The sequence below is a fragment of the Mya arenaria genome, chromosome 12, assembly GCF_026914265.1.
Source record: "Mya arenaria isolate MELC-2E11 chromosome 12, ASM2691426v1".
In the NCBI taxonomy this organism is placed as follows: domain Eukaryota; kingdom Metazoa; phylum Mollusca; class Bivalvia; order Myida; family Myidae; genus Mya; species Mya arenaria.
In genome coordinates, this window is record NC_069133.1 from 8,784,153 (window position 1) to 8,800,619 (window position 16,467).

At 33.8% G+C, this 16,467-nt stretch overlaps 1 protein-coding gene across 1 annotated transcript in view; it reads right to left on the reverse strand.

Moving 5' to 3' along the window:
- LOC128211482 (uncharacterized) overlaps positions 1-16,467 on the reverse strand; it is a 93,788-nt gene that overhangs the window by 36,622 nt on the left and 40,699 nt on the right. The window contains exons 5-12 of the mRNA XM_052916323.1: positions 16,053-16,158; positions 8,897-9,147; positions 6,981-7,116; positions 5,731-5,975; positions 5,043-5,178; positions 4,453-4,604; positions 3,563-3,720; positions 2,850-2,923 (exon numbers count right to left, since the gene is read on the reverse strand). Of these exons, the coding sequence (XP_052772283.1) occupies positions 2,850-2,923; positions 3,563-3,720; positions 4,453-4,604; positions 5,043-5,178; positions 5,731-5,975; positions 6,981-7,116; positions 8,897-9,147; positions 16,053-16,158 (1,258 nt within the window). The remainder of the gene's footprint in view (positions 1-2,849; positions 2,924-3,562; positions 3,721-4,452; positions 4,605-5,042; positions 5,179-5,730; positions 5,976-6,980; positions 7,117-8,896; positions 9,148-16,052; positions 16,159-16,467) is intronic.

Consider the following 16,467-nt stretch of genomic DNA (forward strand, 5'->3'; position numbering starts at 1 on the left):
ATCACCATGCGGTTTTAGTATTAAAATGTATGCTGTAATTGAAACAGCACATCGGATAAACATAAAAAATTCAAATGTCTTCATCAGAATAAATCATTGAAAAGATTCCATTAATATCTGGGCTTCACCACAAACAGAACCTCAGGTGCACTACTTCACATGCTGAATTTTTTTTTGTAATCTTTAATGGTTGTACATGTACCTCAAATAGTGACATACTCCAGGAGATGCACACAAAACAACATTCACACCTATAAAATTATTGTAAGCATTCATGTATGCAGCTGAAATATTTTTTGGAGATAAGCTCTACATACGATTGCATGCTCTATAGGCTATATTTTTAACTTACTGTTTTCAGTCAAAAGGGAAAACTAATGAGTTCGGTGCTGTTTTTAAGTTTATAGTCAGCACAGACAATGTTATAAAACAAGAGACCCAAAAGGGCCTATGCTCTACTGGCATGGCTTTTGTGGTCATATCAATCCAGAGCATGTATGTATGGGTAAAAGGCAACAGACATATAGTTTATGTTTTGTGTTTGGGTTACCTGAAAACGTGGCACGTTCAACATCTGAGCACAGAAAGTATTGTAAGCAGATTAGTTGCATGAACTATTTTAATATGTGCCAAGTAAGTCGCTTGTTTTTGTATATATTTATGATTTAAGAACTACAACACTGTTTTAAGCTCTCAACCAATGGAAAAACCTGCCAATGAAGTACACTTTAACTAAATGAAGACTTATATAGTAAACATTTTTACAAGTTTAAGATAAGTTTGCTCAGCAATTATATTGTAAATTGTGATACATCTCTGACATTGCGAGTTTAAAGTTCACAAGAAGAGTTGCCATTTATCTGCTTCTTTCTGATTTGCACTCCTTCCGCAGCCTTTACCAAAAAAGGTACAATAGAGATTTAAAACAGTAGAACGTGTAGCACTGAATAAAGCTTTTCTGATTTTCTCTGTCAACAAGGGGGAATACTCGGCAACTAAAGGAATATTTTACCCAGAATTGCACGACTTGAAATCAAACACATAATTTTATGATTTTCTTCATCGTTAACAAGTGACCTATTTTTCGAACAAAGATAACCAAGAAGTTGATGCGTTTGTAATGTAAATACTTAAAACAAACATTCGGAACAAGATGCCAGAACTGTAGCATGATCTTAATATATAATCTTGAATACTAGAAGGCCCAGGTCCAACCATGTCGGAGAAATGATTTAAACCTATATTTCAACCAACCTTTATCAACTTCGGGTCAAACATGTGGCCTCTTGAGTGGAATTAACAAAATATGAGATCATTACATGACTGGTGATATTGTATTGGAATCATATCAAAGAAGTTTTGTGCAGGGACAGTTCTCAATAACCAACTTAGATTGACTTAAATTTAAGATTAAAATATAATTGTTTTCATTGGCCTGTATATCTAGCTGACCAATAGGCTGAGTGGAAACACTGAGGCATGTCTATGGATAAGAATAAGATCAATAATAATTTATATTTAATACTGGCCCAGAAAAACAAAATGTTAGAAAAAGACAAAATTAATGTAAAAATAAGACAGAAAATATCAAGCAAGCAAAAACCATTAAATTGATATCAAAATTACATACAAATGTTCAACTAAAAGAACAATTCCTAATATTGACAATGACTACATGTATTTCAAATCTTCTTTTCATCAAATTTAATCAAAAGCATTGGTTGGTGTAAAAAACATTGTCAGTCTGCGTTAGTCTTAACTTTAAACAAGCAAATTTTTTCAACTGATATCACCCGGTAGATAATAGGCAAAGGAGGTGGCATGAAAATCACATGTTAGTGAAACATTTCAACCGAAACATGCAATACGGCTACAGAGTGTTAGAATCTTATGAACACTGGATATGAAAAATTAGGTTGTATTATATATAAAAAAACACATTGTATATAGTGTAGCATTTAGATTTTACCTAGTCATGTAGTTTTTGATACAACGTTACCCAGTTTAAAACAAATCTATAGTTCATCAAAGTAAACATACTGAATAAGGTTCATGACCATGTGACCAAGTTTCTGTGCGTGTGCGACACAGTTTCAAACTAGTCATTGATTTTAACAAGGAAAACATTTCTGAATAAAATTGATAAATATTGTTTCAGATATGTTGCCTCCAGTATTTATCTATGATATGACCTAGTGACCTAGTTGTCGACCCTATGCCACTAAAATGCATTGAGGTTTCATCAAGAAAAACATTCTGTCCAAGTTTAAACATTATCTGACCAATCAGGTATCATTCTGATTAATATTGATGAAAAGTGGTGCAAATAATGCTACTAGTGTGTTTCAACGTTGTTTTTTTTTTAAATTTGACCCTAACAACTTACTATTGACCCCATGTGGCCAACTTTTACAAGCGGTTGATATTTGTTCAAAGGAACCATTCAGATCAATTTCGATAACAATCTTACAAATCCGAACAAATCCGAACAAATATTTGACCCCATGTCACCCACTTTTGCAATGCAGTGAGATTATATCAAAAGAAACATTCTGTCCAAGTTTAAACAATCAGGAAACATTCTGATTAAGATTGATATATGGTCCCGATGGAATTGTTCCAGACAAAAATAAATGACCAAGTGATTCAGTTTTTGACACAACATGACCTAGTTTCAAATGAATCCAAGAGTTCATCAAGGAAAACAGTTTTAATTGAGTTTCATAAATATGGGATGTAATATACCGACTCTAGTGTGTTCCGAATACTTTCTAAGATTTGATCTAGTGACCTAGTTTTTAAGCCTCTTTTGGTGTTACTTCCGAAACTAATTTACTTATACTACTTACTAGCTAACATCTGGGCTCCTGATGCCGTAATTTCCCGCTCAATTAAACCATCGTCCATATCCACTGCTAGCCATCTGACGGGAAAAAAATATGCATGTTAAAGTCAAGATATCGCTTCTAAAACTTTTGGTCAGACAAAACTGATTTTAGGTAATTTCTATAATTAAAGGGTGATAACTCATCAGCGACTCAATGGATATTGTTTATTTGAAAATTGCCTGAGATATGATGTTCAAACACATTCCGACAAAATTTGGTGATGATTGGACAAAGGCTTCTTAAGTAATAGATCGGAAAAGACCGCTTTTAGGTAACTTCTATAGTTAAAGGGCAATTACTCTCCAGTGACTGCTTATCGAACTTGTTTGAGATATTTTTGCCCATATACATTCTGAAAATTTAGTTATGATTTGACAAAGGCTTTTCAAGATAAGGATCAGAAAATAACCAGGATGCCAAACAACCCCGTACGCGACAAGTGAAACTTTAATATGCCCCTATGAACGAGCAAATAAAAATGTTAAAATAATATATGTACTATGTAAGTATTTTAACAAGGTCCAGGTAAAATCTGTCAGCCATTTTATGACAATATATATGTATGCTCTGTTTAACAACATTTGTGATTTGACATTTTCCATTAACCAGACAAAAATAAATAAATGAGTTTTTCTTTAACAAAACTCTCTAACAAAGCATATAACCCATCTCACCTCTGACATACAAACTCCTGGTTGTATTTTTTCTCTCCTATCTGTGAAACAACAACCTTATCGAGATACCAGCCTGCACCAATTCCCTTCCCATCATGTCCAATACGTATCTTCGTCAGCTTAAGAACTGATACAGCCTCAAGCACAAATTCATCCATCTGAAATAGAACCATTTAATTATCATTTTGTATGTTATGTTACATTTTATGTCACATCAAATAATGCATCTGCATGTACATGAGCAAACTTTATCCGTTAGTTACTTCCCATTGTTGTACTGACATCATTGCTGTCACTCATATCATGTGATCATGATCAAAGTCACATGACTGCATTCAAATTCTTAAAATACTTGTATTTGTATTCCAAGAATATTTTCACTATTCAATATTGAAAAGATTTACACAAAACAATATGGCAATGATATATATATATATAATAAATTTAATTTGTACAGTCAATAGCTGAAATCAAGCTATTTACAGAGCATCAGGTAGCAGAGATCTGCTCTGCTTGGCAAGGGAGATGACTGCTTAAGACATTTGTACATGACTTCTTAAATACCTTTTGTCAGGACATCTAACATCAATTGACTAATGTTGTTAAGCCTTATTTTTTTAGAGCAAACAGAAAAAGAGGTTCTAATATCTTGAATAAACCATATTTGTATACAATTTTTTTTATAACAATTTTAATTTCAAAAAGTTTGTTGAATAATATCATATAAGTATTCTTCACTTTTACTTATTCACAGAAAAGTTAAACAGTAATGAGGTTCACATTTTTATCAAATTATTTCTCATTAAAGTTGAAAAGATATATAACAATTCCAGATACCGTGTGCATATTTTGCTCATAATAAAAAATGGAATTAAAATACTTTGACCTACCTTTCCCCTTTCAAATTTGTCCATATTTTGTGACTTTTTCAGGAACCTGACACTGGTATCTCCCCGTTCCCCAAATATGTTGACATACACATTGGCGTTTGTTCCCGCCATGCTCTTGGTTCCCGTAAACACCTGGACCTTGTATTTCTCCACTGAAACAAAAGAGAACACAGTTATCTAACCTGAATTTTTAAGAAAAATATGACAAGGGAGATGTAATTCGAATCATTCACAAAATGCTTGTAACAGTAGCATCTTAACTTAATGTAGCTTTAGTTAAATTTTACTCCGGTTGCTCAGACCACAGTAAGCATACATCCACACCCCTCTGTTACTTTTTTCAGTTGATCAAGAGGCATGACTTATTAGTTGTTAAAGACACAGTTGCGGGATTTGCTTAAATTGTACTTATTAATCAATACTCAATTCTTTTCATGCCAGCAATGCTGCAGAAAACAGTTATGACACCAATGCTATGAAAACAACTCTAATTCTAAAACCAGTTGAGCTGAAAATGAAAGCAGATTTGACTCAAAAGGAACTCTTATATTAAAATATTATAAAAAAATTAACAGTAAAAGTTGTCTTACATGGTAGTGGGTTTTTAATGCCAGGTCCCTGCGCAGGAAGCTCTCGTACAATTGAGAAGTCATCTTTATAGTCTGCCAGCCAGCGGTTACATTTAAATGCATATTTCTCCTTTGCACCCACTATCTCCATGTTAATCTGAAATACAAGCAGGTGTGATTGTTTTTAACCATATCTAACATTCCCTGACAATATTTCACCCAACCTTTATTTCATTATCCATGGCCTTAACCATCCTTGACCTTTTGATATGAGTAACCATAAATATTAAACTTAAATGATTGATTTTATTTGCACAGCAGACATTAGGGTCACAAAGACAGGGTCAGTATATATTGAGAAAAAACAGTTAAAGGCTAACTTTTATTCAACTGACATTCAAACCAACAACAATTTTTTAGCACAACAACATCACAAAAAAGATATTTAAATATAAAAATAATTTTAGGTTTCACGAAGAGTGAATTTCAAGATTCAGGGGGGCGAAACCAAGCACACAACCCCCCCCCCAAAAAAAAAAAAAAAAATTCGCCCAAGTTTACTTTTTATGTCTGTATCCCAATATTTAAACCATACGCATTCTGGTTCTGAGGGGCGGGGCGAAAGTTATAAGGTTTCATCTCCTAATTTACGCCCCCTCGAACATCAAATCCTGGACCCGCCCCTGGTATGTGTGTAAATCCAGCCTACCCTATCCAGATGCCAGCCGGCTGCCCACCCCGTGTTATCATGATACACGCGGAGTTTGTATGGAGTCCCAATCTCCTCAATATGCGCCTTGAAATGGTCGACGTGCCCCTTCTTAAAGTCCCCCTTATTGTCTAGTTGGATTTCCTTCGATTTTCCCTTCTTTCCGTAGAGACAGATGCGGACATTGGCAGTGGTTCCAGCACTGTTGATGTCGCTTGTCTTCACCCAGACGTTCCATGTATTCTCTGAGGAGCAGATGACAATATTATACACATGTATCACTTTTCATCAACATAGGTGTGTTATTGCTATAAAAAGCTGATTGTTCAGAACTTAGTTTTAGTTAACAACTTTTTGAAAGGCATTGGTGTTAACTTTAAAAGATAAAATGTTTTTTGATGTGCTCATATATTTGCATAAAACATGTACACTTTCAAATCTTTCTAGAAAAACTGCAGTTTACAAGTTTATCCAATAAACTTCCAGTGAAGTAAAAAATAGTAAAAAAGTTAACAATAATGTGATGTTAACAATGTTGTAAACTTGGCCCAAAGTTAAATTTAATCCCCTAATTATTTACATGGTCTATTGTAAAATAAGAAAAATCTGCATTGGATATTCAGATAATTTAATGGTCAGCATTATTTTATAAAACATGTTTATCATAAAACTAGACCAGCATGCATATCTAAATTAAGTAACAAACCTTTTCAACCCTAATTTAATTGACTTACCGTACATCATTTTTTAATTAATTTAACAACAAGTGAAAAACATTATAAACTTGTGATAGAAACTTAAAAAGTCACCGGACCCCAATTTCTTGAAATGTTTCAAGTCCCTTATAACAGGTTTAAGCAAAGCACATTATTTATCTTTTTTCGTATAATTTGTGTTATATCTACATTATTAAAGAGTTTTTGAACTGTAAAAGCAAATGATCTTAATGATAATAAAATAATATTTGCAGTAAACTCAATATTAAGTAAGATGAAATTATCTACAGTCGAACTTCGTTGGCTCGAACTCCACGGGACTGGTGAAAAACCTAGAGCCTCAATTTTTTTGAGCCAAGCAGGAATGCTTACATTCAGTATAAAGAAATTGGTCCTTAACATTAAGTTCGAGCCAACGAGGGTTTCAATACAAGCGAGTTCGAGCCAAGTTTGTCTGTACTTAAGCTTGTTATGCTTTAAGAATTTGGGCATGATACAGGTTCGGCATTATGTAACCCCCACATAATCTCTTACTCTTGTCCTTCTTCTTTCTCCTTCCTGTATCTTCGTATAGTGTTCTCTGTATCAACCCATCATCTTCGGACGTCGACAGCCATTTGCGGCACGGGAAGAACTGCTCTATCCCTGTGTTTGGACAATACACTATCACCTGAAAGAAAAGTTGAAAACTTCACAGTCAACACGAAGTATAAATATATATCATCTAAATAACGAGACTAGATGTCAGATGATATAATTGCAAGAAAAAAGAAAATTGTCAAAAACTTGACATTATTGAATCCTACTTACTGATGTATCACATCGCTTATGACACATGCGTCTTTCGCAGTTTTTACACACTTTTCCAGATCAAAATTTAATGGGGTTGTCTACCACGTTCATCCCAGTAAGTTTAGAAATAGCGTTGGCATATTTATCTGTACCCTTAAACAGATATGATTCAAACTTGGAAATCATTATGTGCTAGTTTTAAACAGGGAAACACAGATGAAACAGCCACATGATTGTTGTGTATATTATTTTAATAATGTAAAATGAAGTATTATCAGACTCTTACTATCTCACATTGACCATTCTAGGCATTTGAGGAAATACTGTATTTGCCGATTGTCAGACCATCAGGTGTCTTAAGTACCTTTAACTGTGTCATAAATGAGACACACACAGACATTCTTCTAAAAATATATTAAGATATCATGTTTTATTTCATTCTTTTCAGTGGTTTATAAACTGTTATCAGAGAGATAAAACCCTTATCTCCCCTTTTTTACACAGTGAAATGACATTTTATATAATTCATTTCTCAAATATGGCCCGTTCTGCTGTCTAAATCCAAAATTTGCAGACACAAAGCTTGCAAAAACTCATTTCAGGTAAAACTAGACGTTATTAAGAGTTGAAGCATTAGCTTTTGCCATTAAATATTAATAAACATCATTTTGAATGAGTTTTAAGCTTTAAAATAAAAATTGTGTGTTTCAGTGAGATATTAATTTTCACATGTGATCAACAGAATTTTCAAGAGTCAGGTTGTTCACGAGTGGTTGTGCCACTTGTGAAAATATTGCATCCATTGCTCTGTTACTCCGTGAATATAATTGATTTCCCTCTTAAACGAACAAGTATCCCTGTTGTTGTGTTTCAATATATAGGTATGTAATAAAGACACTTTTACTACATTTATTCTACAAGTGTATAACATGTGAGTACATCAATAGTCTGAATCATACTGCTTCTCTGATACTTCTAGGGGTTCCATCTTGGTGCCTTAGCAGGGCGGTTACTAATTTGCATATAGAGGCGGAGCTTCTATGCTCACAACATTACACCAAGTATATATTCATATAAAGGCAAGATTCTTATTCCAAATTTTAAAGGCTTATATGCCTTTTTAAATTTATATAATGCCAAAAATGCTTCTTAAAGAAATAAAGATAGAAATAATCTAAAGGCTATAAAAAGAACAAAATATTTAATGTTGGGTCTTCATGTGCATTAGAGTACAGACGTCCTCTTGTCATCTTCTTGAATAAAAAAACTGATCAAAGCCATCGAAGTTTCGAATCAGGCTCAAGTTAAGATAACCTGGTATTACCTGATAACCTCATATCACATGAAAAAATCCTCGTAAAAGTATGTTGAACCGTGATTTATGAAGTACATTTAGATTATTAAAAATATTTGAGGGTTCGAATTTCACAATTTCGCCAAAATCGATCAGGACCTGAATTTTAACAAAATATCTAATTTGCTGAAAAATACTCTCAGTATATTTAAAAAACAGCATTGCAAATTTCAAACCTTGTCAATTTGGCCAATACCAAAATATCACAAAAACAAACCTCAAAAAGATAAAGCCATGTACAGTAAAAATGCTGCTTTACGAGAACATGATGTTTAAGAACGTAATCCAAGCTTGATTCCTTTACCTGTTCACAGTACCAGCCTGTTTCCAAACCAGTGTCATCATGCCCAATCTTCAAGCTTGTTAGCGGACTTAACATCAACTGCAAATTGATGTCGAATATCTCTGCCATTCCACGCTTAAACTTCCAGTCCGATAGCCAGACCTTACCGCTGTCTTGTTTTTTCTTGCCATTGTGTAGAAGAACGAACACATTGGCGTCTGTTCCGGCGTTTGGATAGTCCCCCGTCGAAACGGTAATAATGTATGAGTAGCCTGCATTGTAGAGAGATTGGCATACTTGTAATATTGACATTTTTTCTTTAATTTAAAATTGTATTTCCACAATATGTACTAGGGTCATAGATGTACTTTATTTAATAAAAACATATTGGGGGAATTTAGAGTGGCCTGATAAGGCAGGTGGCCTTTTAAAGCAGGTGGCCCTTAAACCAGGTTTGACTGTAATCATTTTAAATTATAGACAAAACCCACAAAAAATGAAGTTATACAATGTCAGATATGTGCCTGAATTAAAGCCTCAATTGTCCATTCTGCAAAAAAAACAACAACAGATAGACTGTAAGTGTCTATCTTAAGACACCTGTATACACAGTTAAAGAACTGAATTCTGAAATTTGCTTACACCTAAAGGAAAACAGATTATGACATATAAATAGTGTTTCATAACAAAAGATTTTATGATATTCAAAAAAAGATAGAAATAAACCAGCCACATTTTAATGGATGTGAGTCCAACAGTTACTTGTATTATATGCCTATCAAATTTAATTTCCATATCCCAAAGTGAAAACACAGCATGCTGTAATGAAAAGTCCATATCATCATTGTAGCATGTGTTGAGTGCTACCTTGAAACAAAACAACACTGTTGTTTAATCAAGTTTCTAACAGTATAAACTTATTTTTTAACAACAAATTTTCAAGAAACACACTATATTTTGTAAAGATATCATTTCTAAAGTGCAATTATAAATCATTTATGCGATAAAGAAATGGAATATCAACATTATGGTTTTCTTTTTCAAAAATAAAATTTCACATTAAACATTTGTTGAAAGTAAGGTTTAAATGCTGCAATAATACACAGCATAACGTGACTTTTCTAGAAAGTAGGCGGAGCCTGTATTGTTTACTGTAAAATGTTGATGATTTCCATAATACGGGCATTCTAAAGTGGCCGACCCCTAGAGTATCCAATGTAAGAAGTTGTGACACTGTAACATCATTATAACTAGAATTAAAATTCGACATTTCTTCAAACAAAATGTATTTAAAGAACTCATTATCACTATCCAGAATTGTAAAGTCCATGACGCTAACTTTTTAGAACAAAAGCCAACACGAGACTGCGACAATTTAATTCTTAGGTCTGCATGTACCGCAACAGACATCACGTGACATCAAAGAACCGATGCCGCGCCACTAGATTATTTCCCTGGCTTGTCAATCAATCTTTGGGTGGAGTCGGCGTTTGTCAGTCAACGTTTTGCCGGGTGTGCGGACGTGACAAACTGTAAGCAAGTTATCTTTCATATCTTTAAAAATACGGAACATATTGCTGCGCTCGCCTTCGGCTCGCTTGCAATATATTCCGTATTTTTAAAAATATGAAAGATAACTAATACATATTAGTTACAATACTGTTGCCTCTGAAAATGAGAAAATATCATTTAATTTTTCAACGCAACACTATTGTAACTGAAGTTGCAATAGTGTTGCATTATCTTTTTTTACCAGTTATTTACAATTTGCAGAGCAACACAATGATATGTTTTGTTTTTAAGTTGTGCCTACATATTAATTTAAAACATAGCTTAAAACACATTTAATTCCTCATAGTTCTTTGTAGTTTTTAATAAGAGTCAAAGTTGCCGTTTAAATTCAATTCATAAAAAAGGCACAAATAGTTAACTTAAATCTTAATGCGCTGTGTACTGTACTGTGGCTTGGAATTTACTCAATAACCTAGCGATATATCATACTGACTATAATGAAACAAGAGCTGTCACAGTATATGACGAATGCCCCCGAATGTGACATTGACCTACGAACAAGGTCAGTACATGAAAAGTTGATCTTGCCTTTATGTGTCAAATACATATGGCAAGTTATTTTAAATTTCCTCTGAACATAAAAAATACCACCCATACTTGACAACCTACACTGTTATGTCCTTATATTCAGAATTCCCTTGTGAATAAACACTTAGTGTATCTTTCACCTTAGAGGTAGGGACATGGGTCTTGCACAGGACACGTCGTCTTCGTATGTGGAACACATGTAGCAAGTTATTTTAAAATCTGTCCTTACAAGGGAAAGTTACAGCCCGGACACGACAACCTATACCCTATGTCCTTGTATGCAGCACTCCATTGTGAAAAAACACTAAGTGTGACCTTGACCTTTGAGGTAGGGACACGGGTGTCGCACGCGACACGTCGTCTTCGTATGTGGAACACATGTGGCAAGTTATTTTAAAATCTGTCCATACAAGGGAAAGTTACAGCCCGGACACGACAACCTATACTCTATGTCCTTATATGCAGCACTCCATTGTGAATAAACACTATGTGTGACCGTGACCTTTGAGGTAGGGACACGGGTCTTGCACGCGACACGTCGTCTTGGTATGTGGAACACATGTGGCAAGTTATTTTAAATCTGTCCATACAAGAGAAAGTTACAGCCCGGACACGACAACCTATACTCTATGTCCTTATATGCAGCACTCCATTGTGAATTAACACTAAGTGTGACCTTGACCTTTGAGGTAGGGACACGGGTTTTGCACACGACACGTCATCTTGGTATATGGAACACATGTGGCAAGTTATTTTAAAAATCTGTCCATACAAGGGAAAGTTACAGCCCGGACAGGACAACCTATACTCTATGTCCTTAAATGCAGCACTCCATTGTAAATAAACACTAAGTGTGACCTTGACCTTTCAGGTAGGGACACGGGTCTTGCACGCGACACGTCGTCTTGGTATGTGGAACACATGTGGCATGTTATTTTAAAATCTGTCCATAAAAGAGAAAGTAACAGCCCGGACACGACAACCTATACTCTATGTCCTTATATGCAGCACTCCATTGTGAATAAACACTAAGTGTGACCTTGACCTTTGAGGTAGGGACACGGGTCTTGCACGCGACACGTCGTCTTGGTATGTGGAACACATGTGGCAAGTTATTTTAAAATCTGTCCATACAAGAGAAAGTTACAGCCCGGACACGACAACCTATACTCTATGTTTATATGCAGCACTCTATTGTGAATAAACACTAAGTGTAACCTTGACCTTTGAGGTAGGGACACGGGTCTTGCACGCGACACGTCGTCTTGGTATGTGGTACACATGTGGCAAGTTATTTTAAAATCTGTCCATACAAGAGAAAGTTACAGCCCTGACACGACAACCTATACTCTATGTCCTTATATGCAGCACTCCATTGTGAATAAACACTGAGTGTGACCTTGACCTTTGAGCTAGGGACACGAGTCTTGCACGCCACACGTCGTCTTGGTATGTGGAACACATGTGGCAAGTTATTTTTAAATCTGTCCATACAAGGGAAAGTCACAGAGCCGGACGGACGGACGGACGGACGGTGCGATTTTAATATGCCCACCTTCGGGGGCATAAAAAGGTTGCATTCAATTTTATCTGTTTATTAAAATTATAAAACATAACTTTCGGTAAAGCAACTTTAAACTACATAGTTAAATATAATTATGTACAATTATGTTATATACCAGCAAATTCAGCATTTCATTTGTGAAGTGATTCTCTTTACAATTAATTGTGTTTATGATTTAATTTCTCTCACTGTTCCTTAATAATCTGAAATACAAAGGACCATAATTGTAAACAAACTTGGAAAATATGATTTCTGTCCATTGATATTAAGTGTTCCTACATTTGATTAATAATAAATATTTTTAGAATTTTCATAACATATTTGTATATCAATAGTTACTACATGTAGCTGTACATCTTAAAGCTGCACTCTCACAGACATACCATTTGTACAATTTTATTTTATTTTTTGTCTTGGAAAAAACTATTTTTTGAGTAAATATCTGCAAACCAATGATATAAGATTGCTGACAAAAAATCAGATCTTGATTTTCATATTTCTGTTTGAAAATTAATGTTTTATGGCTTAAACCTTTACTAACGGTTTAAGAAAAATGCATAAAACATCATTTTTTTAACTTAAATATACAAATCTGCGATCTATTTTTTGCCAGCAGTCTTATTTAACTGGTTTCCATGGGTTTTCGCAAAATTTGGCTCGTTCCAAGACAAAAAATAAAAAAAAGTTGTCAAAACGTTCAATCTGTGAGAGTGCAGCTTTAACAATCTGACTTTTTAAGAATATGTTATAACATGATGTTGCCATCATAAAATGCCCTGTAAATCATAGAAATGTAATTTATTATATAAATAGAATATCACATTCGTGGTCATTTAAACAAAATTTATTAAGTTCATGTTTACTGAATTGTCAAAAATTGATAGAAAGTTTCCACAGCTTATTTCAATCAATTTTAGAAAACTTTAATTAATAAATGTAAAATAAATTCCTTATTGAACGAACACTCATGCTATCCTCTATGTTTGGCAAACGGGAAATACACAGAAATTAGGTATTAAAATTAATAATCTGATGTTAAACTAATACATCATAATATTAGCATCGTTGGCAACTACAGTACTTTTTCTGTTAAATTTCATACACAATGAAGCATAGCGATGTTGATCCGACGATGAATAATACGATATTAATAAATTAATTTATAGATATTTATACTTCTATAATTGATCTCATTATTTTAATATGTTCTAATTTTTAAAGAACACTGTACTAGTGGCATAGTACTGTTTTGGCTTAATAGTTAACTTGATTCACAGAGTTTATAAGTATCTACCATAGTTGCTCGTGTAAGATTATAGGTTCATCCTGACCCTCGCGCAGGGTGTTTTGCGGGAACTCAGTAAACCACGTCTTACACTCTCAGCCATGGAAGATACTTATAATCTCTGTGAATCAAGTTCACTTCCTTCTGAGGACCATGATAGCTTGTTTGATAAAAGAAGCTATTTGACCTCTCTGAGGTATATGATACCATCTTTATTTCATTGTATTTGACCTTTTCATTATCTTCATTTATTGAAAAGTTTTTCACATTGCTTGCAGCCTGTTTAATGTCTAAAATGTCAGTCGTACTCATTTCTTTCACAAAATATGGCCTTTTATGTAAAGCAGTTCGGACAATTGCTGCCCACTGCCCACTTGTATACACACTGTCATTTTTGATGCTCTCTCAACTTCAGCATGTATTGAATCTCCTTCATTTTGTGTATAACCTTTTTGCAAATAATTATGTGTGATTGTCCATAGTTTGCTGCTCCCCCTTTGCAGGAGGATGCTGGTAGCCTTGCCATATGGCAGCTACTGAGTTTGCAACACACTGCCAGTCACATCCGTTATAGGAAGCGTGTCCCTGGTGTTTAGAATCTTGCAACATATTATCTGTTTCCTAGATACAAGAAAATGGATTAAATTTTTTAAAGGATGTTGCTATTATGGATAAAACCCTTTTTTCAGAAAAAGTAGCATTTTTTTCAGCAAATACTTCTATTATCCCACAGAACCTTAACAAATCGGATGGAATGCAAATATGGCATATTTCTAAGAACTTTTATGAAAAAACATTAAATTGACCAGACTAATTGACTTGTACCAGGGTCTTATAACAGATTTGTTAACATTGTTTGTATCAACATTTTAGGACACTACTAAATGATATTTTTCCTAAGTCAATTATAAAATTATTTGGACCATAGTATTTAAAAAGTGAGTGGGTTTTTTTATATTTCCGTTGAATTGCATTGGGATGTTATATAACACCTGAACTACATGTACCAAAATGTCATGGTATTCACTTAAATAGATTATGGTTCTATGGTGTCAGGGCCACATAATTAAAGTTAAATCTGTAATAAAATTGAACTATTAATATAACATAAAAAATGATTAAAGAAAATGTTTAGAATGGTTACACATATTAATCTTCATATACAGTACAGCCAACTATTAAAAAAATAAAAGAAATCAGTTTATTTTTACCTTGTAATGAACATAACATAATAATACTTGTTATTTAATTTATAATTTCATAAGATATTATTACAATAAGAAATTGTTTATATGAAAAGTAAAACACTTCTGTATTTATAAAGCGCAAGCCTCTCAAACATTTCTATGCATTATTGCAATATTGGCACAAACTTTAGTAAACACTAATGATGTGATATGATTCATACCCTTTATCTTGGGATAATACACATGTTACTATAAATTATAACATTTCACTATAGAAATTTGTTCCCGTAATAATGATTATCGTCCCAACCCGTGAGATTATTACGATTATGGCATAATTGCCCGATGAGAACGCATCAATTTCACGTTAATAAGAATTGCCGCTGTATACTTGGTAGGCAAACATTTTGTTTCAGTAATGAGTACTTATAAATAATAACAGAGTAAAACCACATACCTGTGAATAAGATGACAAGTACCCAAATAAGACTTCCGATGTTTATTGTCCAAGGTTAAATGACAACCTGGACTGGGAAGTCATGGGTTTAAATACTAAATTTGAGGCTAAGTTGCCAACAACTGGCACTGTCATCTTAAGAGTTTTACTCAGCTTAGAATTAAGAGTTTCCTTTGAGATAATCTTTGTTTCTTTGATCTAATATATGCTTATCACAACTTGTCTGGCTTGCATAGGTGTTTAGGCCTAATTCTTATGATTAGCAAAACCATAGAACAAAAAAGGTGCTAAAATGTAGTGACAACAGTCAAAAGTAAGAATTCAGTGTTGGCTTAAGAAATTACTGAAGTTATGCAAGTTGCAAATATGATGACAAAAATACAAAATATAACATAAAATGATTATAATATCAAGAAATGATATTATGAGTTATCTGAGTCAATTCTATATCAATAGACAATCATTTCTATACTAAATATGATAGGTCTATTTCAAAATTAAATGTTTATTTTGTATATGTTCTTAAAACATTATTATTCAATATTTTGCAACAAAATATGATGGAAAAAGAATGATCATAATACCGGGAAAAAGGTCTCGGAAAATCTGACCATCGTCCTCATCCATCGACAACCACTGTTGGCATTGAAACGTGTAGGTAATGGAATTGTCACAGTCGTAAATGATAACCTGCAGAGTAAACAACAAATTGAACATTTTCGTTCATTGTAATTTGATTCATATTGACAGTCCACACAAAACAGGCGCATAGCTAGGGCCAATATGGGATTACGCAGATTAATGACGGACAGCATATTAACGCATTCACCCCCTACCCCCTTGGGTTTTTATGTCGAATTCGGGGGGTTTGGTATAACAGAAACTTCAACCTGTCACAATTTCATTATGCAACTGCATAATTACTTGTGTTCAATAAGCTAGGCGCCTGTAAAAAATAAAGCAATTTGAAAAGAGTAAACATATAAAGTCATGGTAAAC